The following is a 27,244-nucleotide window of genomic DNA, read 5'->3' as shown; positions in this document are numbered from 1 at the left end:
TTATGGTCCAAATGGCAGGCAGATGGGGCTAATGTGGGTGGAACATTTTGGTCAACATGGGCCAGCATGGGTCGAAGGGCCTGTTTCCTCGCTGTGCGACTAAGAAGCTCAAAAGAAGGAATTCCAGCCTGTGGTGGGGGTTCTTAAAACTTACAAGAGTAATCCCCTCACCACCTCCTCCCCCACCACCCACCCCCAACCCAACATAATACTTATCGTGAAATCCAGCCCAACACAGGGTTGGCAACATGTTCACCTCTGAAGGCAGGGAACCCACGGATTGAGGGAGGTCGTTCCGACATCAGATCCACGTGGCCTTTCTTTTCTTCCCCGATCTTGGCTTCGCGAAAGCCGTCTGGGTTGGGTCGGGTAGCCCACGGGTAAACAGTGCAGCTTTCTTCGACGAGGAATGCTAGCATAAGGCAGACACAGACTTCAATTCAGACCTGCCTGTTGGCTGTGTCCACGTCTGACTGCTTCCACACCACACCAGGTCGCAGGTTTGGACCTGGCTCTGGAAATACCTCGGGGGAGAGAGTCAAAGGGACATCTCCTGACTCAGCTGCTGGTGCCCACACCCCTCCTCATGTCCAGGTGAGAGGACCATTCAATTTACCCTCCCCACCCTGTCTGTCCTGTTGCCCTACACTCAAGCAGAGGGGACTCTCTGCAGCAAAGCGTTGCGCACTCTGCAGAGAGATGTAGTTAGAAAATAAACAGAGCAATCCCTGGGGGTGGAGAGAGCAGACTTGCAGGTCGGGAAATCCATGGAGCTCAGATTTCTAGCTGCGTAAACAGCCAACTTTAACAACCGTTTAAGTGATGACCGTTAAAGGGACACAGGTGAGGGAGGGCTAGTGGCCCCTTATCACCTCAACACACCTCAGAGATGACCCCATACTATCCCCACCAGTGGGTCTGAGACCCTCTTCCAAATGCACTCCACGCTCTCTCCCCCTCTCTCTCTCTCTCTCTCTCTCTCTCTCTCTTTCCCCCTGCCCCCTCCCTCCTCTCTCTCTCCCCCTCTACCACTTCTCTCTCCCCTCTCTCTCCCCTTCTTTCTCCCTCTGTCCCCTCTCTCCCCCTCTGCCCCCCTCTCCCCATCTCTCTCTCTCTCTCTCCCCTCTCCCCATCTCTCCCCCTCTCCTCCTCTTTACCCCCTTCTCTCTCCCCTCTCTCTCCACATCTCTCTCTCCCACCTCACTCTCTGTTCCTCTCTCTTCCCACCCCCCTCTCCCCCTCACTAACCTGATCCTGCGTCAGACCCCCATGTCTGAGACTCATCCGTGCCTCCCTCACTATCTGCTGGCAACTCCTTCATTAAACCCATCTGTACATTGTCATTATCTACATGACAATAAGCTCCCATCACCTCGTCATCAGGAAGTGTCCTGCTGCTTCACAGCCACAGGGACCCAGGTTCAAACCCGACCTCAGTTACAGTACACTCCATGTGAAGTTTGAGTCTCAACAGACATGGTTACCATGTCACTGTTGCAGCACCAGCGACCAAGGTTTGAATCCATCGCTGTCTGTAAGGAGTTTGTATGTTCTCCCCGTGACTTGCGTGGGTTTCCTCCGAGTGCCCATGTTCCAAAGCTAATCAGGGTTGGTAGGTTAATTTGGGTTGTATTGGGGCGACATTGGCTTGTGGCCTGTTCCTAAGGTTCAGAGTTCCTTTTATTGACACATAATAATACATTTAAAACGGTAACATACACGATAAACTTGAACTTTGGTCAAACAGACAGTTTCCGCGAGCATTGCCTGGCACCCCTAACAATAGGAGAAAGAGAAGCCAAAGAGTCGCTGAGTGTCTGTGGATTCGCCTCCAGTGATTCCCGCAGCCGTACAGCCTCCTGTTCGATCCATCAGCTGCCTGAGCTCCAGATCCAAACCTCCGACATGATCAGGAAACCTTCAGTGCCTGAGCCACCTTTGGAAGCCCTTCTTGCCCTCAGCGCCCTCTTGAATTCCGGCTCCGATAACTGGTTCCCGTGAGCCGGTCTCCAGCCGCCCACCACCCGTGCGTGTCTTCCAACCACAAGTCGCCTGCAACCGCGCTGTATGTCTAAATTAATACTAAATTAAAATTCCCATTCCCCTCCTCCTTACTTCCCTGCAACTTAATTCCTCCTGCCTGCCATGAATCTCCCTTTGATTCATTTTTTTACTGTTAACATTCTGACGCCACTGTGTGCATCAAAATTCTGGTGACCTAGTGGTGTAATTACATATCCACCACAAATGTACACTTGGGGGGGAAATTTCTAGAAGCCAGTTTTCCCTTTCCTGAGTAGGGCCATTCAGCCTGGGCCTTCATTCATTGAGGCAGTCACCATTTACACCTCTCTCTTCTTGTTCTTGGATCATTGTGTAGTTAACAAAAGCCTATTAATCTCAGATTAGAAATTAAAGATTAACCTACCATCATTTCTCATTAGCAAGAAGGAGTTTCACATTTCTCTTTCGTCTCCAGCCGCCTACCAACCACTCCTGGAACTAATATTCAAACTCTCCTCCTGGTTTTGTTTGCTTTTCCCCCACTCTCTGCTGTCCTGGTTTAGTCATGGGGTTTAACAGCACAGGACCTTCAGCTCCACGGCATTAAACAAGAACGTCTGCACATGCTCTGATGTGCACCTTCCCCTGTGGCCACAGGAGATGTTCCACTTGCACACCCCCCCACCACCATTCGAGCCCCCCCAAACAGTCCTTACTCTTGAATCTGCAGGGGGGTCATCGACTGCATCCGGTGCTCCCGCATCAGAGAGACTGGACGCAGACCGGGAGATCGCTTCACTGAGTACCTTGGTTCAGTCCGCCGCAAGAGCCTGAATCTCTCAGTGGCCACCCATTTCAATTCCCCATCCCCATTCCAGATGGCGAAACCAGCTGAGTTCTTCCAGCATCTCTGTGTTTTGAGCCGCATGGAGTTTAAACAAGAGAGGTCAGGTTTGAGCACACCACACCAATGTCGTGGAGAAACTCAGCAGGCCACGCAGCATCCACGGGAAGTACAGGGTCGTCAACGTTTCGGGCCTGAGCCCTCCTTCGTCTAGGGTACGATGATTTCCTAACCAAGGAATTGGGCCAAAGAACCTGTACTTCCCAAGGATGTTGCGTGGACTGATGAATTTCTCCAGCACATTTGTGTACTGCCCTCAGATCAACTTATCCAATCCTCTCACTCAGCCTGCAACACAATAGGGCCATGAAAACTCCATGATCTTGCTCCGTGACCCCAACAGGATTCTCGGCTCCCTGTCCCCCCAGCTTCAACTGGTGTGTGATGGAGTCTAGGGGGGGGTTACTCCATCACTCTATCACATACCTCCTCCCCTTCACCACACACCTCCTCCCTTCCATCACACACACACACACACACACACACACACACACACACACACACCTCTCCACCACACACCCCTCCATCACACACCCCATCACTCCATTACACACCCCTTCCCCTCCATCGACTCCATCACACCCCCTCCCCTCCATCAACTCCATCACACTCCCCTCCCCTCCATCAACTCCATAACACACCCCCTCCCTCCATTGTCACAAACCGCCCCCCCACCTCCCCTCCAATGGCTCCATCTATAACTTCTGCTGCCTTGGGAAAGCAGCCAACACATTAAAAGACTCGTCCCACCCCGGTCACACTCTCTTCATCCCCCCTCCCCCTGTCAGGAAGAAGATTCATGGGTGTGAGATCAAGGACAATTTCTTTGCCACGATTATAAGGGTCCTGAGTGAACCTCTGGCCAGTAAAACTGATGCCTTTATCCCATACCAACGGATGTCTCTCTGTCCCCAGAACTCTGCTCCGAGTATGGAGTATAGCTGGGCTGCACCCGAAATAATCTTTCTGATTGCCCCTTAGTATATTTAACAATGAACAAGCAAACACTGTCTACCTGAGCTGGTACAGTCCTGCAGAGAAATGGATTGGAGGTCAGTCCATGGAACCATCAGAGCGGCAGAGAAGACCATTGAAGTCTCCCTCCCCCTCATTGACGTGATCTACCAGGATCGTTGTCTGAAGAGGGCGCACAAAATTATCGAGGACCCCTTCCACCCTGCACACGGCATCTTTCAGCTGCTCCCGTCGGGGAAGAGATCCAGGAGGATCAGAGCCAGCGCCACCAGGCTGAGGATCAGCTTCTTCCCACACGGGCAGTGAGAATGGTGAACGACCAAGGGAACCGTTCACACTAACCACCCGAGAACTTCATATTCAAGAAACAGTATTTATTTATTTATTTGTTTGTTTGTATATGTGAAATATTTGACCTGTTTGTACGTGTGTTATGTCTGGGTGTGTGTCTGTGTGTTTTGCACCGAGGACCGGAGAACGCTGTTTCGTCGGGTTGCATTTGTACAATTGGACGACAATAACCTCGACTTGAAAGTTTCCTTGTGTTTAGCTCATTTCCCCCTGAACCTTCCCAGTCCAAGAACCCGTCTAATTGCCCTTTGAATATTGTAATAGCTTCTGCCTCTCCCACTCTCTCTGGCAGCTGATACTTCACACTCACTGGGTGAAAAACCTGCCCCTCAGGGCTTGGCAACCTGCTACAAAACCAAATCCGGCACAATAGGAGACATCAAAGCTTCACTCCCAGTTCAGCTTAATGCCTCCTACACCCAATTTGACCACCAGGACAAGGAAGAATCACTGCACATCACCCCCCCCCCCCCCCCACCATATCCCCGATGTTCCTTTACTGTCTGTATCTGAGGATGACGCACAGGCTGCCTTCAGGAGATCGAATCTAATCCGGACGGAGTCCCCGGCCGAGTACTAAAAATCTGGTGCTGACCAACTGGCCAGTATATACACAGATTTCTCTCCAAACCTGAGGGAATGTTCCTCCGCAGCCTCTCATAATTTGACTCAGGCAATTCAGGTGACACTGGTAAATCTGTTCACGACTTTCCCCAAGGCGTAAGCAGCCGCTGACCTCTAGGACCCCCACCACCCAGGCCATGTCCTCTTCACTCTGCTACCATTGGGGGAAAATGGTCCAGGAACCCATAGACAAGCACCCAGCGGCACAAGGACAGCTTCCTCCCCTCCGCCATCAGATTCCTGAATGGACAATGAACCCCAGACACCGCCTCAATTTGACTTTTCCTTGCACTATTTTAATTTATTTTGTAAGGTGGTTTATAGAAATGTTTGCCCCGTGACGCTGCTGCAAAATAACAAATTTCATGACGTGTTCATGACAGTAAATTCTTTGTTTTTTAAACATATCAGTTCCCTGATCTGAATCATTAATTGTTCTTCTTTCCACAGATGTTTGCCTGATCTTCTGAATTTTCCCAGTATTTTCTGTTTGCTCTCTTCTTTCCTTGTTCCACGTGCCTCCGTCCAGCCCCGTGATATGGGCCCTGTAGGTTTATGTTCTCATTACAGTCCCCGTTAAGTTATTTCAAGAGAATTAAACAACATGTAATGTTACTTGAAATTGCCTGCTGTAAGGCAGACAAAGAGTTGTTATTAGTGTCGCACTGCGCCCCTTAAATCACGAGAGAAAGAGAAGCCAAAGCAAGTCCCTTCAGGGCCACTGAGTGTCCGTGGATTCGCCTCCAGCGATTCCCACAGCCTTCGCAGCCATACAGACACCTGTTCGATCCATCGGCCGCACGAGCTCCAGATCTGAACCTCCCACACGATATGAAAGCCCTTCAGCGCCCGAGGCCCCTTCAGGAACCCTTCTTTCCCTCAGCCCCCTCTCAAATCCTGGCTTCGATACCTGGTTCCCGTGAGCCAGTCTCCAGCTGCCCATTCGGGTCTGCCAAATGCATGTCGCCCACAGCCTGTGTGGGTCCCTGAGCCCCTCGCTGGGATGTTGCCGTAGTCCCCTTCCCTCTCAGCTCATCTCCCATGCTTCTCCTTTTCAATATGGGGTGTCCTCCCCGTTTCCTGGTGCCCCATGCTGGTCCGCTGCTCCCCCGAAGTCTGCACACCGCGTGGCCTCTGCCGAGCGCAGGCGCAGCCGTCTTGGGTACAGACCTCTGTGGGTGCAGGATTTTTGTTTAAAGACACTTGTCGGCTCCTCTAACAGGCTGTTCAACACCTCTACGGGGCTATTGGCATTAGGATCAGTTGAAGCCTTCAGAGCAGCGCTATGTCTCCACTCCCCACTCTTCCGGGTCCACTGCAGCTCTGCCATCTGCCATTTTATTTTACGATTCATGTCATCACCTACTCTCCCAACATTTTCCACCTTCTCAATGACTGAAAATCTACTCTCTTTTTCTTCTCTCCCAGTTCTGACCAAAGATCTTTGACCTGAAGCAGTGTCTCTTTCCGCCGATGCTGCCTGATCTGATGAGGTTCTTCCAGCAATTGCTGCTTTTCTTATATTGATTAGTTTGTGGACTTCTAAACCTCTTAAGGCCTCCACTTTTCACCATTCAGAGCGAAACAAGAAAGTTTGCAGACGCTGGGGTTGAGTGCAATCAAGAAACGTGCTGGAGAAGCTCAACAGGTCCCACAGGAAGTAAAAGGCAGCCAACGTTTTGGGCCTGGGCCCTGCGTTGATGCTGCCGGCTGAGTTTCTCCAGCCCATTGGGGCCCTGCGCTCGACCCTGGTGCCTGCTGACTCTCTTGCCTGACTAAGTAAAAGGCAGCCAACGTTTTGGGCCTGGACCCTGCGTCGATGCTGCCGGCTGAGTTTCTCCAGCCCGTTGGGGCCCTGCGCTCGACCCTGGTGCCTGCTGACTCTCTTGCCTGACTAAGTAAAAGGCAGCCAACGTTTTGGGCCTGGACCCTGCGTCGGGAATGTGGAAAAGCAGGCAGATGAGTGAAGAAAAAAGGGTGGGGGGAAAGGGGGAGGAGGGGAAGATGGGGGGGGAGATGGGGGGGGGTGTTACGGGAAGAGGGAGAGTGGAAGAAGCTGAGGAGTGGTGGAGAGAGGGTACAGGGGCTGTTCTGTGATCTTTTTTTGATTATTGATGCCCTTGTGTCCACCCGGATTGAAATCAATTTGCCTATATTCTGCTGGTATTGCATAGAATTTCAACGCTAATATCCACCCTGATACCATAGTCACCTATCAACGTGTATGGAGACAACCTGGATACATGCCTTAAACACTCAGAGATGCTGCAGGAACCCAGCCAATCTCACAGTGTCCACAGGAGGTAAAGGTATATGACCGATGTTTCGCTCTGAGCCCTTCCTCAAGGTGTGAGTAAAGAGCAGGCAGGTACCTGAATTAAAAGGCTGGGGAGAAGGGAAGGGAAGGGAGAGGAAAACAGGACGACAGGTAAAGGGTGAAAATTGGATATGGATGGGACAAGAGAGAGGGAAGGTGAGAATTAATTTGGGGGGTGGTGAATGGGGGAAAGGAGACAGAGGGAAAGGGGGGGAGAGAGAGAGGGAGAGACGGAGCTAGAGGAAAGGAGATGGGGGTGGGGGGTGGGAAGAGGGGCTAACGGAAACCAGAGAAGTTATGTTATGCCATCTGGTTGGAGGGTGTCCAGTTAGGAGATGAGTTGTTGTTCCTCCATTTTGCGGGTGGTCTCAGATCTCCCCCCCCCAATCAGTTCTTACCTTCCCACCCATCTGTGTCCAATTATCTGTTGGTCTATACTCCTCCCCCCTTCAGGTGCCTGCTTTATAAATTTTAATTTAGACATTCAGCACAGTAACAGCCCTTTTCGGGCCTCGAGCCCGTGTTGCCCAATTACACCCATGTGACCTCTAACCCCCTGGTATGTTTTGAAGAGTGGGAGGAGTCCAGAGCCCCCCCCCGGGGAAAAACCACACAGACACAGGGAGAACGTACAAACTCCTTACAGACAGCGCGGGATTCGAATCCTGGTCCCGATCGCTGGAGCTGTAACAGCGTTTCATTGACCACCATGTTAACTCATAACTTGACGAAGAGCTCAGGCCTGAAACGTCGAATATATGCGGTATCTTTACCTCCAGTGGACGCTGCAAGACCGGCTGAGTTCCTCCAGCATTTACTCTGTGCCTTTACTACAATCTGAGCGTCTTTCGTGCTTCACTGGGCTCAAGCATTGCTGTGGGCATGGTTGAGCTTTGCTCCACAGGGCAAGAATGTTATCCCTCCCACCACCTTATCTTGACTCTCACACCTCATACCTTCTTGTGCAAGAGGTTTTTGGACCAGGGCAGATTTGGCGTGTTTACCTGGGCCACAGTTGGAACTCCAGTTTTAGATGCAGCCAGTATTAGGGGGAGGGGAAACTCAAACCCAGCCGTCCCTGTGAACAACCTCTTCACTGAAATGCATTCGGCACAAATGAAAATATTTAGAGGCTTTTCTTTCTTTGCTTGTCCAAAGTTGTGCGTTTCTTCACCTGCAGGGAGTGTCAACAATCCTGAAACGATATTATCTGCTCCCTTAACCTTTCCTGAGGCAGAGCTGAAGACTACACACCCAAATTTGCCGGAATCCGCTTCTCTTTTGGCATCGGGTTCAGGGTTGAATGTTACTGGCTGTGAGGCTAGAATTCAAAGACTTCGAGCAGTGAAGGTTTAAGGGAAGATTTCATTTGGAGCTTTTAAAAATAACAACTGGTTTTGATGGACTGCAGCTCAGAAACAGGCCCTTCGGCCATCTAAACTATTTTTCCATCTAGTCCTATTGACCTGGACCCAGACCTTAGCCCTCCATACCCTTCCCTGTGTAATCTTCTCTTCGATGTCAAAATCAAACCCCCTCCATCCACCACCTCTGCCAGCAGTTCATTCCGCACTCACCATCCTCTGAGTGAAGTTCCCCTTAAACAGTTCCCCTTTCACTCTTGACCCATGTCCTCTAGTTCGTGGTTCACCCAACCTCAGCAGGAAAAGCCAGCTTGCATTTACTCGATCTAAATCCCTCATAATCTTGTCCACCTCCATCAAATCTCCCCTCATTCTCTGATGCTCCAGGGAATAAACTCCTAACCTGTTTAACCTTTCCCTAATACTCAGCTCCTCAAGTACTGCCAACATCCTTGTCAATCTGCTCTCCACTCTTTCTTTCTTATTGATATCCTTCCTGTAGTTAGGTGACCAAAACTGCATACAATCCTCCCAATGTGGCCTCACCAGTGTCTTATACAACTTCACCATAACATCCCAGCTCCTGTGTTCAATGAAGGCCAATATGCCAAAGGGTCTCTTTACGACCCTAACTAATTGTGACACCTCTGTCAGGGAAGTATGTGTCTGTATTCCCTGATCCCTCTGTTCTACCGCACTCCTCAGTGCCCTATGGGTTTCCTGAGATCAAAAATATATTGACAAAAGAAACAATCAGGGAAGATTTATAAGTTGGAGACTGAGAGAAAGGGTGATGGGAATCCAAGGTTGGCCTCCATGTTGAGTCGGTGGTGAAGAAAGTGAATGCAATGTGGGATTAGGACAGGGATGTGATACGAGACAGAGTAGGGTCTTTGCAAAGTTGTCTCCTCATGATAGGGAAGTCTGGAACGAGAGGCCACAACTTCAGGATTGAAGGGCGCCTATTTGAAACAGTCAGAGGCCGGTGGAATTTGCTTCCACAGGTGGTTGTGGAGGTCAGGTCATTGGGTTTATTTAAGGTGGAGATTGATAGGTATCTGAATAGTCAAAGGTTATGGGGAGTAGGCAGAGGAGTGGGGCTGAGTGGGAGAAGGAATCAGCTCATGATAGAATGGTGGTGGGCAGACTTGATGGGCTGAATAGCCTACTTGTGTTCCTATATTTTGTGGCCTCAAGGATGCAGATCCCGTGGTAATGACCAAAAACAATTTGGATAAATACTTGAAAAGGAGATCTAGATCAAATGGATCACTGATTCAGAGGGCAAGCATGGACAGAATGGGCCAGAAGGCCTGCAGGGTACGAGCCTATGACTTTGCAATCCACATCTTGGGAAGATGCAGGATTTAAGAAGCATTAGCAAGAGTCACCTGTCAAGGGGCAAGGGTGGCAGTTGGGCTCTCCTGTGTCAAGAGTCCAGGGACACTGCTTTAAACCAACCATTCTCAATGTCTGTGGGCCACAGCTATCAGTAAAAGCCCTGTTTTCTTTTCATCTCACAAAACATAATTTTTTTTATGTACGGGGTTAGGAAAGAAACAAATTCCTTGGAGTTCACTTAACGAGTGACCTATCTGGACCCTCAACATCTCCTCACTTGTCAGGAAGGGGCAACAGTGACTGCACTTCCTGAGAAGACTGAAGGGGGCAAGACCACCAGCCACCATCATGTATGTCATCCTTCTACAGGAGCTCTGTTGAGAGCGTCCTGGCCATCTGCATCACCGTGTGGGTGCAGTTGCTGCAGAGAAAGGGATTGGAGGTCAGTCCACAGGATGATAAGAGCGGCAGAGAGTATCACTGGAGTCTCCCTCCCCCCCCCCTCCCCCACCCCACATCAATGTGATCTACCAGGATCGTTGTTTGAAGAGGGCGCGCAAAATCATTGAGGACCCCTTACACCCCACACACAGCATCTTTCATCTGCTCCCATCAGGGAAGAGATAGAGGAGGATCAGAGCCAGCACCACCAGGCTGAGATCAGCTTCTTCCCATGGGCAGCGAGAATGCTGAACAACCAAAGGAACTGCTCACACTAACCATCTCAGATTCATGAAGCAACATTTATCTGTAGATATGAATACGTGTCCTGCGTGTGTATTTTTTGTCTGTACGAGTTTTATGTTTGGTCGTGTGTCTGCGTGTTTTGCACTGAGGACCGGAAAACGCTGTTTCATCGGGTTGTACTTGTACAATCAGATGACAATAAACTTGACTTGTCTTGAAGTATGGAAGAAGCCAATACTTGACTGCATCACAGGGAAGGGGGCCCATAAACTTTGAGCAAAGTCCTGGGAGGGGGGGAACATAGCCGAAAAAAGGTTGAGAATGGCTGCTTTGAACCAACATGAGCAGGTAAGAGCAAGGGCACACCCTCAGGTTGCACAAACATGATTTCACAAGGGCCACTGTCGATGAGACAATGGATGGCTTCATCGATTGTGTGACTCACTGAGAGTGATCCTGACATTTAACTTCTGCATTTTCACCGTGACGAACGTCCAATATCCTGGAAACAGTTTAATTATTAACTCCAAGATTTGATCAACAAACAGATCATGTTTCAATCAATCAAGCAGCCCCTGCCATGCTGGACTAATGAGGGAGAATTAATCTTTCTGTCCAACTCTCTCTGGCAGCCATCTCTCTTCCCTACGACGTCACCCTGACCGTCAATTCGATGGTCCCCAGTTGAGCTCTTCCTCTCATTTCTGCCTCACTGACCAACCACCTCTATCCCTGTACACGGTACCCTGCTCCCCCATCTGTCCTACCTGTTTTGTTGCCTCGACCTGTCCCCATCTCTCCAGTGGCTGGGTGTCACCCTCCCCACAATGTGGACCTCCTCCCGTACCAGACCAGATAGAATCCTTACTAATGTTACTGGTAAATCGTAATTCCCATAAATCACTGAATGTAAGGGAGATAGTAGTGAGATAAACAATGAGCAAAATTAAAATTACACCTTTAAGCAGCAACAAAAACAACAGCGCTTGCTTGTGCAGACGAACCACATGATTTGAAGCATCGTTGTCATTGGGTAGTAATGACAGCTCTGACTGGAACACATTAGAAGGTTCAAAAAGCAAACGAGCATCAAGTTTTAGCCTTGTAGAAAGGTCAGCTGGGGTTACGAAAAATGTTTTTGTTGTTAGAATGAAGAACAGGGATTTTTTAAATAAAAAGTAATAAATTTCTGCTAAAACACTGCACAAATATATTTATAGACAGTCATTATGGTGTCACCCCTTCTGATGGAGGCCCCCCCAGTGCGGTCCTTACCCCCTGCTACTAACGCCAGTGTATCTCTCTACTGCCTACCTCTCCTACTGACTCCCTTTGACTCCATCCACCTGCCTGCTTATCCCACTCCCTGACCTTCTCAACATCTGTATCCTGCTGCCTCTTTACAACTGCATCATGGTCTGGTCATATATCCCCCCCCAACTCTTCCACCCGCCTATCTCTCAATTGTTCTCGCTCTCTCTCTCTCTCGCTCTTCCCCTCCATTCTCTTTATCCCCATCTCTCTCCCTCTCTCTCCCCTCTCCCTTTCACCCCTCATCCCCCTCTCTCTTTCTCTCCCTCTTTGCCTCTACTACCCCTCTTTCCTATCTTTCTTTCTCTTCCCCTCTATTTCACTCTCCTTCCCTCTCTCCCCATCTTCCCCTTTCTTTCCCTCTTTCACACCCTCTCTCCACCATCCTCTCTCTCACTTCTCCCCATCTCCCTTCCCCTCTCTCTCACCCCTCTCCCCATCCCCCTCTCTCCCGATCCTCTCCCTCTCTCCCCAGCCCCTCGCCCTCTCCCCCACCTTAATCTCTCCCCTCCCCCTCTCTCTTTCTCTATCTCTTTCTCTTTATCTCTCTCTCTCCCACATTCCAGATGGCACATAATGTTGTGAAACACACCTCTTGAGACAACGAGGAAAGGCTTATGAAGTGAAACAGTGAACAAAGTCGTACTGAAAATAATTTCATTTTTTTAATGTAATTGTCATCACAAATTTAACATAGTCAAAGCGACGCCTGATGTGACAGAGACGAGGATCTCAACTGATACCCTCCTTCACTCTCACTTGTTTGAAATGGGGAAGGACACCGTTATCCCCCTGGGGATAACGCAACATTTCACCTCAGGTCCCGGGGCATCTGCACACGAGGCCTTGGTTCCCTGTGGAGGCCATTCATCTCCTGTACAGATACATTGCCCAACCACCAAAATCGCATTCTGGGCTGGCAGTGGTGCCCAGTCTTTGGGCTCGTATTTGGCCTGAGTCCCAGGAGCTGTCACCAACTTGTTTGCGGTGCATTGGACACTGGGCCTGGCTACAGTACCTTATCTCCATTCGCAGTCCTGGTTGATGTCTGTGGCCTTGAGCCTCGTCTCATTAGGCCTCAAACTACGAAAATAGGCCCCAGTTACAGAATCTGTGGTTCTAGGCCCGGTGATGGAGTCTTTGGTTCTAGCCTCAGTTTGAGAGCCTGTGGTACAATGCCCAGTCGCAGAGCCTGCAGTTACACAGTTACACAGTTACACAGCCTGTGGTACAAGCCCCTGTTACAGAGCTTGTAGTACGAGGCCTGGTCACACAGTCTGTGGTACCTGGCCCAATTGTAGAGTCTGTGGTACGAGGCCTGCTTGCAGAGCCTGTGACACTAGGCCCGATTACAGAGCCTGTGGTACTAGGTCTGGTTACAGAGCCTGTGACTCTAGGCCTGATTACAGAGCCTGCAATACTCAGCACGGTTACAGAGCCTGTGGTATTAGGCCCAGTTACAGAACCTGTGGATTTGGACCTGGCTACAGGTCCAAATACTAAGCCTGGTTCCACAGCCTGCAAAGCTAGGCCTGATCACATTTGCCTGTCAGATGAAGCCTCTATCTCATTGGCCCCAGTTAAAGTGCATGCGGTATAGAGCTTGGTCAAAGGAAGGTTACTTTGACACAACGGTTCTCATTGTAGCTCCTTTCCCCTTATCTCAACGTGGAATTAAATAAAGCTTTCAACCAACTATGCTAAGATACATTAAAGATATGAAGAATGAAAAATATCGCTAACACAAGCATGTTAAATACAGCATCTAATCTTAAGGCCCCAGCTCCATTCTTTAAAGATTTACAATATGCTTAATAAAATTAAATTCAATCTGTTTTACACATTTAGACCAAAGGACAATATCTACATTCACCTCATAAAACAATTACTACAAAAATCCTGTCTAATCCATGCCTCCGACTGCACAGACAATGGAGCTGGTGGCTCTGTCCTCCTCCGTTTCTTACAGCTGAGATTAATTTAACAATATATGCGATTGGCTTCCCCACCACCACCACCCTCCAATTTGTTTGTATCCTCCATCTTCGTTCATTCTCGTCCCTCTCCTGAAGTTCATGCCTGACTTTGCAGACAGATCCTGTCACGCCAACCATTGTCAGCGTGCACTTCCTGAAGTCTTGTCTGTTGCCAGGATACAGTTCCTGAAGTGTTGGCTGTTGCTGGGATACAGTCCTTAGAATGCCAACTGTTGCCAGGATACAGTTTCTGACATGCCAACTGTTGCCAAGATACGGTTCCTAAGATACCGGCTGTTGCCAAGATGCAGTTCCTGAGATGCCAGGATACAGTTCCTGATGTGTCAACTGTTACCAAGTTATCGTTCCTGAGATACGACTGTTGTCATGAGACTGTTCCTGGGGTGTTGCCTGTTGCCAGGATAAGTCCAAATTCTGCTTACTGTTAATAGGGTAGAGCTGTTCACTGTTCCTTGAGTACAGTTCCAGGGATATCTTCTGTGGCTGAGAAAGAGTTCTACAATTGCAGGGCTACATTTCCAGACAGACTTGTCTTTCACTGAGGTACAGTTGTAAAATGTTACCAGGATGCATTTTCAGGGATTTGGACTGTGAACATGATTCGATCCCAGAGATAATTACTGAAACCAGGATAGGGTTCCAGGGGCATTGAATATTACAGGAAACATTTCCAGGAAGGTTGAGTGTAACTGGGATACGTTTCAAAGCCACTGATTCTGCTGAGATATGGTTCCGGGGACCACATAAAATTCTATTCTTTGCTTGTCATTGAATTAGTGTCCAAATTACAATGGACAATGAAGATTTTGCTTCCTGAACACTTCTGGGTATATTTTATGGATTTTGAACTGCTAATCACGAAAATCGCCTTAAAATTTTCCTACTGTGTACTGGTTTTTTTTAACAACATATTTTTGTGATTTCCAATCATATTTTAAGTCGACTTCAAGCAGAGAAAACCGTGAAGTGCGACACATTATTGAAACTTCATTCTCTGCATTTGCACTTGGACGTCTTCCCCGCTGACCTTGGTGCCGTCAGTGACGGACACGGTGAAAGGTGTCACCAGGACATTGCGACCGTGGAAAAGCAGTATCAAGGCAGCTGGAATTAATCAGTGTCGGCCGACCATTGTTGGACACTGACACGATAGGCATCAGCTGCTGAGTACAAATGAAAATTAGCGGCAAAACATCTTCAGGTCAGTTGAACTAACGCAATGAGTCAGCGACATTATGCGATTAAACCTGCTAAATTCAATAAATGTATATTTAATGGTTCTCCAACTTCCTACGTGATACAGCAAATCCGAAATTATCATTGTGTTCAGCTTGAAGTTGTCTGTTGAAATCCCCAATGCATTTTCAGGAAGAAAATCTTCTGAAAAAAATTGTTGTCCAGAGTAATTCGAACTCAAACTTAAGGACTCACATATTATGATTTCATCTCCTCCTCCAAGGGCCAGAAAGAGTAAAATGTTCCTTTGATTCATCACCAAGAAAACCTTCAAGTGTCTCGAGGAAGGACCAGATCAGACTTGCTGACATCCCTCCAAAACTCCTGCCGGAAGTGATCGTTGAGGCGGCGGGGGGGTGTTCCTCTGGGTGGCCGGGTCATAGTTGGTATTTAAAGCAGAGGTTCTTGATTAGCCAGGCAATCAAAGGTTATAGGGAGAAGGCCGGACAGTGGGGGTGAGAGGGGAAATGGACCAGCTCATGATTGAATGGTGGGGCAGACTCAATGGGCTGAATGGCCTAATTCTGCTCCTAATATTCTTTTGGAATAGGGCTCACCACCTGTAGGAGTAGCCTCTGCCTCACTGCCTCACTGCCCCCAAAACCATTTCTTCGTAAACACAATGAATAGCTACAAGGTTTCTCCTCAATGCAAGGGCCTTCATTAATCCAACATAGTCCCTAGTCCAGTGGTTCTCAACCCTTTTCTTCCCACTCACATCCCACTTTAAGTAATCCCAAGGCCATCAATGCTCTGTGATCAATAAGGGATTACTTAAGGTGGGATGTGGGTGGGAAGGGAAGGTTGAGAATCACTGCTCTAGACCCAAATGTTACTGAAATATTTGGCTTGAGAAAAATTGTCACTGGCCCATTTCCTTTGGAGTTCTGAAACCCTGCACATAATGAGTTGATTAAGTGCAATTAAAACTTTTTCTTTCTGCCTACATTTAAGCAATCCCTTACTAATCACAGATCACCGATGGCATAGGGATTACTTACAGTGGGATGTGATTGGAAAGTAAAAGGTTGAGAACCTCTGCTCTAGTCCAATGTCCTACCCCACGGTCACTCACCCTGAGGGCATGTCCTTTTATCTGGCCCTAATTGCTGCACGTAGCCTTTATCCTGAGGTTGAATCTCTAACTGAGTTAACTGGGGACATTAGAGTGGAACAGCAGGGAAACAGCCCCTTCTACCCAACTTGCCCACATTGGCCAAAGTGTCCCACCCACTCTCGTCCCATCTGCCTCTGTTTTGTCCCATCCGTGTATCTGTCCAACTTTTTCCTTCAACATTCCCTCAGCCACCTTCTTTTCCACCTCCATATAAAAAAAGTTACCCCTCTGGTTCCTGTTAAATCTCTCTCCCCGCCCCCCCCCCCCCCCCACCCCACTGCTCCTCACCTTAAACTGATGTCCTTTGGTTACTTATTCCCTGACTCTGGGCAAACGGATCTCTGCTTTCCCCCAATCCATTCCCCTCATGATTCTGTGCACCTCCATGGATCATTCCTCATCCTCCTGTGCTCCCAAGGTATAAATCACCAGGCTTCTCTACTTCTTCCCTGAAGCTCGGCCCCTCCCCCCACCCTGAGTGCTGGCAACATCCTCGTCAGTCTTCACTGCTCCCTCTCCAGAAAAATGTGCTAAGCCCTTCATCAAGGTATGAGAAGAAAATGAGCATTTGCCTCATGTGTTGATGAAGGCCTCAAGCCTGAAAAGCTGGTTGAGTATCTTTCTTGGTAGCATCTGAGTTCAGACGCCTGCCTACAGTTTGCTCACACCTCGTTGAAGTGCTCAAGCCTGAAATGTTGGTTATGAATCTTTATCTTTGCTGTGTAACGTTCGTTTTTGACCTGCTGATTTTCTCTGCCATTGACCAAGCTCATCTGTATTTCATCCATATCCGTCTATACCTTTCCTGTCTGTGTATCTGTCCAAATGGAAGAGGGAAGTTTGGGTCAGGTGGGCTCTGATCTTATAGATCAATGGAAGAGGATTTGAGGGGTCATGAGCCCCTATTCCTTACATCATTTCAAAGTCAGCCTCTGAGCTGTGGGAGATACAGGCCAATACCTGCCAACTGCCCACTTACTCCAGGTCTGACCTCACACTTGTTGTGGGACCTCTCCTGGTCTGGAATATCACCAGCGTCAGCCGATGAACAGGCGACCCTGCCGCAGGAGATCCAGTTTCATCTGCCGCACCTCAGGCATGGCTGCCCTGAACGTTGTGCCTTTGGGGATCTGAACCAAAATCAGGGCTCCTACCTCAGAGTTGTGGGATTGAGATTCCTATTATAAGATCCTGGCTGCCAGGAAGCCATCGCCAGGAATCTGTAAAGACGAACGAGGGGGGGTGCCCTTGATTCTAAGGGGACGAGGCAGGGTGGAGGTGAGATGTTTTCACGGGTGGGATCAAGGCGGTGAACTTCCAAAGGGCAGGATATTTAGGGTGGCACAGTTACCGTAGCAGTTAGTGCAAAGTTGTTACTGCGCCGGTAACCCCAGTTTGAGTCTGTCCCTGTCCGTAAGGAGTTTGTACATTCTCCTCGTGTCTTGTGTGGGTTTTGTCCGGGGGCCCCGGTTTCTTCTTACCCACCAAGAACGTATGGGAGTTGTAGGTTAATTGGGTGTATTTGGGGTCCACAAGCGCTGTATGTCTAACTTTAAATTAATTTATAAACTGAGGCGCCAAAGAATTTTTCTCTCTCAGAAGATGGGGCATCTCTGGAAGCCTCTGCCTCCGAGGGGGGGTGGAAGTCAGATCATTAGATTCATACAAGGTGTAGATAAATATTTGAAAAAAAGAGAGGAATTGCGGGTTAGTGGGAATGGGCACAGGCCAACGCCATCGGCCACGATCGTATGGGATGACGCTGGTACAGGCTTGAGTGGCTGAGTGGCCTAATTTCAGTTCTTAAAGGAGGGGTGGGTGGGGGGAGGAAATTGGCTGAACGGTGGTGCTGTGAGCAAGTCCCCTGCGGACACAAGGAGAGTTGGAATGGGGGTGTAGGTGGGACAGATTGCACCTCCAGGAACCAGCACGGTGGCGCCTTGGCTCCCTTACGACGTGTTGAGCACAGACCGGTTGTACATCACCTGGTAGTATGATGGTGAATCACTGATTGGCCCGGGAGTTTCAAAGCCGGTTTTGCTCAAAAAGGAGTTGTACGTGTTACTGTAGTGAAGAGGCTGCTCATACAGTTTCAGGTCCATCTTGTGGGACTGCTCAGAAGACATCAGGTTGGTGATTGAGAAGGGGTGGTTGAAGCTGTAGTGAGGGTCCATCTTCAGCTCGCTCTGGAGGTCGGGCAGGTGCTGGATCGGGGCGGGCAGAAGTGGGTGGACCATGGATGGGGCCAGGGGGCCAGGAGACGAGGTGTGGTCTGGGTTCTCCGGCCGCTGGCATCGCAGCTCCGTCAGAGTCCTCTGCTCCTCAGAGCCTGGCGAGGCGTCTGACCGGCTCGACTCGGCACCCTCCGAGCCAGGACTCAGGGCCTTGCCATCCGGCCCACTACCCATCCCCTTGGCACCCACCTCGAGGCAGGGCCGAGAGCTAAGCTTCTCCTTCTGACACTTGAATCGCTTCTGACGCCGCAGGTAGCAGCCGTTCTCGAACATGTTGCCAGAATCCGGGTGGAGGGCCCAGTAGGAACCTTTCCCTGGCTTATCCGGGGAGCGGGGCACCTTGACGAAGCAGTCGTTGAAGGAGAGGGAGTGGCGGATGGAATTCTGCCACCGCTGCTGGTTCTCCCGGTAGTAAGGGAAGAGGTCCATAATCCACTGGTAAATCTCGTTGAGGGTCAGCATCTTGCTGGGGGCTTGCTGGATGGCCATGGTGATCAGGGAGATGTAGGAGTAGGGAGGTTTGGCATGGCTGAAGTTCCTCCGGTACGGCTTCGGGTCTTTCCCTCTGCCCAGGCCCGGCGAATAGGCCAAAGAGCCCAGGCACTGGTTGACAGTCTGGTAGGGCGAGATTGAGTTGGTGGGTGCCGTCTGACCTCCTGGAGGGCCCATCCCTGGGTTGATGGAGCTTTGGACCGATTGCAGGCCATTGGCTAGGGGGTTGACCGTGGAAGGCAGAACCGAGAGAGGGGGGCTCAGGTTGGTGTAGGACACGTTGAGCGAGGGAGGTGACAGATTTCCGACAGACCCCATGGAATTCATGCTCATGTAGCCGTTCATCGATCCCAGGCTGGGGTTCATGTTGCTCACCGCAGGGTAGACCTGAGGAAAGATTCAGAAAATCCAGGTGAACATTCGAGGGCTCTGTGAATACAGGTACACCCCGCATTATGAAACTAGAGCGTTCCTAAGAAACCGAAATGGCTTAAAGCAAAGACCTATTCAATATTTATTGAAGGCTATTTTTGTAAAAGCGAAAACCCGTTCCAATTATTTCGGAGCGAACATAGGCTTCTTCGTAAAAGTGAATTTTCAGAAAAGCAAGTATTCGTAAAATGGGGTATACCTGCTCCTGCAATCTCAGGAGCCCTTAGAGCCATGGGAGTGATTTAGAAGCTCAAGACATCCAATTTGCACTCAGCAAGATCCCACAGACACACAAAAATAGGGGCTGCCTCTTGGGCCTTCCAGTCTGTCCAATCTATTCTGGCTCCAACTTCACTCCTGTGCCAGTTTCCCTCATACCTCTCAATCTCCAAAAATACTTCGAAATGCAGGATGCCTTGGAGAGGATGCATAGGAGATCCAGGTCCATCCATCCCTCAAGGTTGCCGAGCAAGTTGACAGGATATTTAGGAAGCTGTATGGTATGCTGGCCTTCATTAGTCGGGAGATTGAGCTCAACAGCCGGGAGGCCATGTGGCAGCTCTGTAACACTCTGGAATATTGTGTTCAGTTCTGGTTACCTCACTGTGTTTTAGCATAGTTAGTGAATGGCAGAGTAGGGCCGAATGGCCGACACCTTCTGATCTCCTTATTCTGCAGATTCTGGAAACGACTCTCGGTGAGTTCGGCTTTGGAATTTTAATATTATATCTGAACATTATATATTAATATTGTATCTGAGCATCTCTTCTACATACAACAAAGCCAGTTTATACACCACACACGCATGTACACGCATACATACAATCACACATATACACACAGACATACACACACATGCGCATACACACACATGTTCCTACGGAGGTTAGAAGGGTGCAGGAGGTGGCAGGATCTAGGACCCTCTGCCTCTGAGGGGACTTTCTCCTGCTCCCCTTTCTCATCTCGATAGAGGTGCCATCCTGGTGGCGACGCTGTGCGTCTTTACAGGGCCGGTAGAGGAAATGAAATGGTGTCTGCTTTGTGGGTATTGTGAGACCGGCTGGGTTTCTCCAGTGCCTCTGTGCACCAGGAAAGCATCATCACTCAAGATGCTGGAGGAACTTGGCTGGACAGGCAGTGTCCGTGCCGGGAAGTGCTCATTTATATTGACTCATGAGCACCGATGATACTTGCGCTGTGTGTCCCAGAGGCAGCAGTTGTACCATCTAGCCCTTCTCAGCACATTTAAGAAAAAGCCTTGTTTTCTTTTCACCTCGCATTAAATATTTTAATTTTTTTGTTTAGTCGGTTGGAGAGAAGTACAGAAGAAGCCAAAGCTTGACTGCTTCACAGGGATGGACAGAGTCCTGGGGGAAGGGAGGGATGACACAGGTTGGCTAAAAACACACACAGACTCCATTACCTTTCTCTGACGGGGGGGGGGGTGGGTGGCAGAACCCCTGCAGAAGCTAATTTTAAAAAAATTATTTTTTACATTATGAACCAAAATACACATAAACATTTCCCTCTTGAATATACACAGTGTCATTTTTTCCCCTTTCCCCCCCCCCTTCCCTCCTTCCTTCCCACTAAACGTTCAACATATACAATAAACCCATTAAACAATGTCATCACACAATGAAAATAAACAAGAAAATTGTGTCCTCTACTTTTACACACTGGGTCAGTTCATTTTGTCTTCTTCTCCTTTTGTCATTTTAGGGGGTGGTGGTCCGCGGTAGGACCTCTCTGTTGTGTTCCATGTACGGTTCCAAAATTTGTTTGAATACTGTGATATTATTTCTTAAATTATATGTTATTTTTTCCAATGGAATACATTTATTTATTTCCATGTACCATTGCTGTATTCTCAGGCTCTCTTCCGATTTCCAAGTTGACATTATACATTTTTTTGCTCCTGCTAAGGCGATCATAATAAATCTTTTTTGCACTCCATCCAGTTTGAGGCCAAGTTCTTTACTTCTTATATTACTTAGAAGAAAGATCTCTGGATTTTTTGGGATGTCGGTTTTTGTGATTTTATTTAATACCTGATTTAGATCTTCCCAAAACTTTTCCACTTTCTCACATGCCCAAATTGCATGTACTGTTGTTCCCGTTTCCTTCTTACAGCGAAAACATCTGTCTGATACTGTTGGGTCCCATTTATTTAACTTCTGGGACGTGATGTATAGCCTGTGTAACCAATTATATTGTATCATGCGTAACCTCGTGTTTATTGTATTTCTCATAGTTCCGGAGCATAGCTTTTCCCAAGTTTCATTCTTCATCTTTATGTTTAGATCTTGTTCCCATTTTTGTTTGGGTTTACAGCTTGTTTTCTCATTCTCTTTCTCTTGCAGTTTGATGTACATGTTAGTTATAAATCTTTTCATTATCATTGTGTCTGTAATCACATATTCAAAGCTGCTTCCTTCTGGTAATCTCAGTCTGCTTCCCAATTTGTCCTTCAAGTAGGTTTTCAGTTGGTGGTATGCAAACATTGTACCGTGAGTTATACGATATTTGTACTTCATTTGATCAAAAGATAATAATTTATTTCCCGAAAAACAATTTTCTATTCTTTTGATTCCTTTTCTCTCCCATTCTCTAAAGCACACATGTCAAACTCTGGCCCGCGGGCCAAATTTGGCCTGCGATATAATTATATTTGGCCCGCAAGATCATTTCAAAAATGTATTTGAGGTGGCCCACTGGCCGCCGCGCCAGTATAGCGCATGCACAGTAATACAACAAATCCCAGAATGCATTGGCGTCAGCCCGCTAATCGCCCCCACCTCCTCTGTTTACTTTGCAGGGTCTCACCGTGGATTCTGGTTTTGGGGCCTGGCCGGTGTCAGGGGAAGCCAAGGCCGCTTCCCAGCGCCCGGAACCGGAGGCCTCGGGCCTGACCTCGCCAGAACTGTTGCCCTCTCCCCCTCCCTGCCGCAGGCCGATCCGCAACTCATGGTGACGGGGCCGCTGATCCGCCGAGATGCCACCCTGCAGCGAGAGCCAATGCCCCCGCACTGTCGTTATCCAACCCGATCGCCCGCATACCCCGCCCTCCCGCACACAGGCCTGAGTAAGGATTATGAACTTTAATCTCAGGATAAAACGATCTTCCAATAGTTTCATGTCACAGTGATAAATATATTCCTGGTTAAAAATGGTCCTGCACCTGGATACAAGCTCATTAGACATAAAACTTGAAAAGTGTGTAAATCAAAGGATATCTGTACCGATGGAAAAAGGGCATGGCAAATAACCCTGCTAGAGTTCATGCCTACAATCAGTCACCCATTTGATTGTTTCAGGAATCATGTTATTCTCCCACATTCTCAATAGCCCTCAGATTTTACTATTCGACAGCACACTAGCAACATTTGACAAATCCTCTATAGAGAAATATTATTTATTGAATATTTTATTTCTCATTTGTTAATGCTTCTGGAAAGAGTTTATCCAAAACTATTATTAAACATTTATTTTAATAAGAAAAAGTTTAACATTACATATGTTGAAAGAAGAGAAAATATGCAGATGTTGTTGAAAATTTTCAATAAATATTTAGTTCGGCCCTCGACTTAGTCCAAGTTTTTAATTTTGGCCCTCCGTGAATTTGAGTTTGACACCCCTGCTCTAAAGGAAAGGTTATCTATTGTGAAAGGGATTAGTTGATTTTGCGTCAATATTAATTTTGGTAGTTGGTAATTTGTTTTTTTACTTTCTACGTGAATCTTCTTCCAAATGTTGAACAGATGGTGCAGTACTGGTGAATTCCTATGTTGCACCAGCTTTTCATCCCACTTATATAGTATATGTTCAGATACCTTCTCCCCTATTTTATCTAGCTCTAATCTGGTCCAATCTGGTTTTTCCCTTGTTTGATAAAATTCTGATAGGTATCTTAATTGTGCTGCTCTATAATAATTCTTAAAGTTTGGTGGCTGTAAGCCCCCTTGTTTGTACCATTCTGTTAATTTATTTAGCGCTATCCTCGGTTTCCCCCCTTTCCATAAGAATTTCCTTATTATTTTCTTTAGTTCCTTGAAGAATTTCTCTGTTAAGGGAATTGGTAACGATTGGAATAGGTATTGTATCGTTGGGAACACATTCATTTTAATGCAATTTACCCTTCCTATCAGTGTTAGTGGTAAATCTTTCCAATGTTCTAAGTCATCTTGTCATTTCTTCATTAATGGCTGATCATTTAGTTTGTATAGATGGCCTAGATTATTATCTAGTTGTATACTTAGGTATCCAATTGCTTGTGTTTGTCATTTAAATGGTGATTCTTTCTTAAATTCTGCAGAAGCTAACTGAGGGGGGGTGGGGGGGTGTGAGCAGTGAGTCCAGGCAAGTCCAGCTCAACCTGCATCACCAGAACAACAAGGGAAATTGTGACTGGGGTCAAATCTGACAACAATATTCACAACAAAACACAATGCAAAAATTCACACCTGAACACGCGGTTGAAATGAGCACCATGACATGATAACTCGCAGGGCAGCGTACTGCCTCCCCCAGTGAACAGCAGAGGAGTGGCACCCTCCAGAGGATGTTTTGGCAGGGGAACTGGCCAGATGGATGGGCTTGACTGACAGCAGTGGCGCCTGACTGGGCAAAGACCATCCGGCTGCATTTCACGATTGATGTCCGACAAATAAGCAATGGAGGCAAGCGACAGAACAGGAAGTCAAGGCAACTCCCAGCAGCCGGGCAAACACAGAACATGGAGCCTCAGAGTCCAGTACAGGCCCTTCAGCCCCATGATGTTGTGCTGACCAATGGAAAGCTTTTCCACATCAATCTAACCCTTCCTTCCCTCGTGCCCAGACCTCTCGGATTTGATAAACAAGTTTACAAGATCACAAGATCTAGGAGCAGAAGTAGGCCAATCGGCCCATCAACTCCACTATTCCAATCCATCCTCCCATTCAGCCCCCCTCCCCGGCCTTCTCCCTCTAACCCTTGATGCCCTGACTAATCAATTACCTGTCAATCTCTGTCTTAAATACACCCAATGACCTCAGTTCCACAACCGCTTGTCGCAACAGGTTCAACAGACTCACGACCCTCTGGCTCATGAAATATTTACACATCTCTGTTTTAAATTGACACTCTTTTATCCTGAAGTTGTGCCCCTTGATTCCCCGACCATTGGAAACATCCTGGCCACATCTACTCTGTCCCGGCTTTTCAGCATTTGAAATGCCTCAGTGAGGTTCCTCCTCGTCCTTCTGTACCCCAACGAGTCCAGTCCAGGAGACGACCATCGTCCCCAATATATTAACCCTTTCATTGCTGGTAAATCTTCACTGAACCCTCTCCAATGCCAATACGTCTTTTCTCAAATAAGGTGCCAAAAACTTCACAGAGTTGGAGCAGATTTCATTTGGGACAAACACATGAAGACGCCACCCTCTCTGACAGAGAATAACATCTTCAGGGTGATAGCATCAAGTTTCACTTCGTTTAACATTTATTTCAGATGAATTAGTTTGTTATTTTCTGACTGATTTTTAACGTTTTATCTGTGCTCGGGTGTTTCAAGTTATTTTTGAAGGGAATCATATTTTCATTTTGTTAATTTTTAATAGTTTTTATTTAAATTTATAGATTTAGACATACAGCACGGTGACAGGTCCTTTCGGCCCACGATTCCATGCTGCCCAATTACACCCAATTTACCGACCATCCCCCGATATGTTTTCAAACGGTGGGAGGAAACTGGAGCCCCCAGTTAAAACCCACACAGACCCAGGGAGAACGTACAAACTCCTCACAGACAGCGTGGAATTTGAACCCCAGTCCCTTTCTCTGGCACCTTAACTGCATTGTGCTAACCGCAAACCGTGCTGTCCAAATACCGCATATACTACCGAAAATACAAGTCAAGTTTTTGGGACCAATTTTTCGGGTCAAATTTTGGGGGGGGTGGTCGACTTTTACACATATCATACTTTTGACCTGGGGTAAGTATCTCTGTCATTCAAGGTATCAGGAGTTCGGATGGCCGGGACTGGGTAGTAAATCCGCATTTGGGGCTTTGGGAGCTTGGATGGGAGGGGAGCCAGGTGAGGATCCGCAGTTGGGGCATCGGGAGCTCGGATGGGCGGGGGTCCGGGCAAGGATCCGCAGTCGAAGCATCAGTAGCTCAGATGGGCAGGGGAATGGAGCATTGGGAGCTCTGGTGGATGGACAGCCAGGGCCAAAAATAGTGGGGGTAAGTCAACCTTTACACGGGATCAACTATTTCAAGTATATACGGTAGTCTGGATTTTTAAAAAAAGTTTTAGGATGTTACTGAGCTTAAGAGAAGTTCTTTGTGATGACATTTTGAGAGGTTGAAGTGGCGATGAGGTTCTGACCCACCAGGTTGTCAGTACTTTTGTGGGAATGCGGGCTCAATTTTAACATTTAAGAAAAATGTCTACAGGTGCATGGATGGGAGGGGTATGGAAGTTTATGGACTGGGTGCAGGTCAGTGGGACCAGGCAGTCAGCACGGACGAAGGGCCTGTTTTCAGCGCTGTAGGGTTCTTTGGTTCTCTGGTTCTACTTCCCATCCGGCTTCAGTATTTAAATGGAGGTGAGGTTCATAGGTGGGGACAGGATGGAAGCACCAGGACCATGTCCAGGCACTCACATACAGCGGCACAATGAAGGGGCAAGGTTATCACGGACACGTGCAGTGAACACTGATTCAAAACCATAAACTACCACAGGAACTCACCAATGTTACTGATACCACATACACATAGAGTAAGGTACAATACAACTCCGATTATTCGAGATCAGATTCTCCAAAATCCTCATTTATCCAAAATATTTCAGAGCCGAACTGACTGGGAATGTTGGGCTCCCGGCGGGAGCGGGACCTCAGTGGGGAGGTGTCGGTGATCGGCAGTGGCCGGCATATTTTTGGTGAGAATTAAGCATTATTTTAATGTTTAAAAGGCCTTCCCTTGTTGTTTGTTCTTGTTTAAACAACTGTTTTGCTCTGGCTACTGGGCTGATTTTAAAAAATGACCAGTTCTCCGAAAATATCGTTTTTCCGACTTATGCCCGGTCCTGGCCATTTTGGATAATTGGACTTGTTCTGTTCTAATGTTGCAGAGTGGCAATCTCGGTGATGAATAAATATCTACGGGGGGTGGGGGGGGGACGACACTGATGGAAATTCACACAATGAAGCATTTAAAGTAAAATCTGCAGCACATTGCTCAAGTAACCATCAATTTCCTCATCTAGCGATGTATTTAATACTATTAATATCCACACAGATACAGAGACACACACTCACCCTGATACACAGACACGCACTCACCCTGATACACAGACACACACTCACCCTGATACACAGACATGACTCACCCACAATGCACACACACACACACACACACACACACACAGGCACACAAACATGCGTGTGCCCACACACACATAATTGCGCAAGTGCGCACCCACACACCCACACACCCACACTGACACATGAACAATGACATTTGCACAAACAAGTTTCGATGATATCGGCACAATATCCCATAAATCGCACACCCGCTGACACATTCATGGAAATGATAGGAACACATGGAATGACGTCCCATTGGTAATGAAGTTGACACGTAAACAGCAGCACGAAGAGTGACGTTCCAACACACCCTGAGACATTATTAGGAATGACATTCACGAGAATATTGATAATGCAATAATGACATGCAGATCCAGGTGTTAATTATCGCAAGGTGACTCATTCAAGGTCTAATATTTACTCATGCCCTGAGATAATAACTCACACACACAATGGCAAGTGATTATTAATGAAATCCAGTGACCCTCAAATATTAATAACA

The 27,244-nt window shown here is 47.9% G+C and overlaps 1 protein-coding gene and 1 long non-coding RNA gene across 7 annotated transcripts in view; one reads left to right on the top strand and one right to left on the bottom strand.

Annotated features, from left to right (window-relative positions):
• Window positions 1-5,453, top strand: part of LOC138748736 (uncharacterized) — a 43,351-nt gene extending 37,898 nt beyond the window's left edge. For 2 of the 3 annotated variants that reach the window (XR_011348228.1, XR_011348229.1), the window contains one exon: window positions 3,890-5,453. This is a non-coding gene — a long non-coding RNA (uncharacterized lncRNA). The remainder of the gene's footprint in view (window positions 1-3,889) is intronic. The other variant, XR_011348230.1, reaches the window with a different exon arrangement.
• An 11,053-nt stretch (window positions 5,454-16,506) lies between these two features.
• The window catches only part of LOC138748739 (forkhead box protein A2-like), a 33,074-nt gene continuing 22,336 nt past the window's right edge, over window positions 16,507-27,244 (bottom strand). For all 4 annotated transcript variants that reach the window (XM_069909408.1, XM_069909407.1, XM_069909409.1 and 1 more), the window contains one exon: window positions 16,507-19,341. In XM_069909408.1, coding sequence (XP_069765509.1) covers window positions 18,178-19,341 — 1,164 coding nt within the window. In that variant the 3' untranslated portion in view covers window positions 16,507-18,177. The remainder of the gene's footprint in view (window positions 19,342-27,244) is intronic.

The sequence above is a fragment of the Narcine bancroftii genome, chromosome 13 (assembly GCF_036971445.1).
Source record: "Narcine bancroftii isolate sNarBan1 chromosome 13, sNarBan1.hap1, whole genome shotgun sequence".
Classification (NCBI taxonomy): Eukaryota; Metazoa; Chordata; class Chondrichthyes; order Torpediniformes; family Narcinidae; genus Narcine; species Narcine bancroftii.
This window is presented reverse-complemented; position numbering and strand designations above follow the sequence as displayed.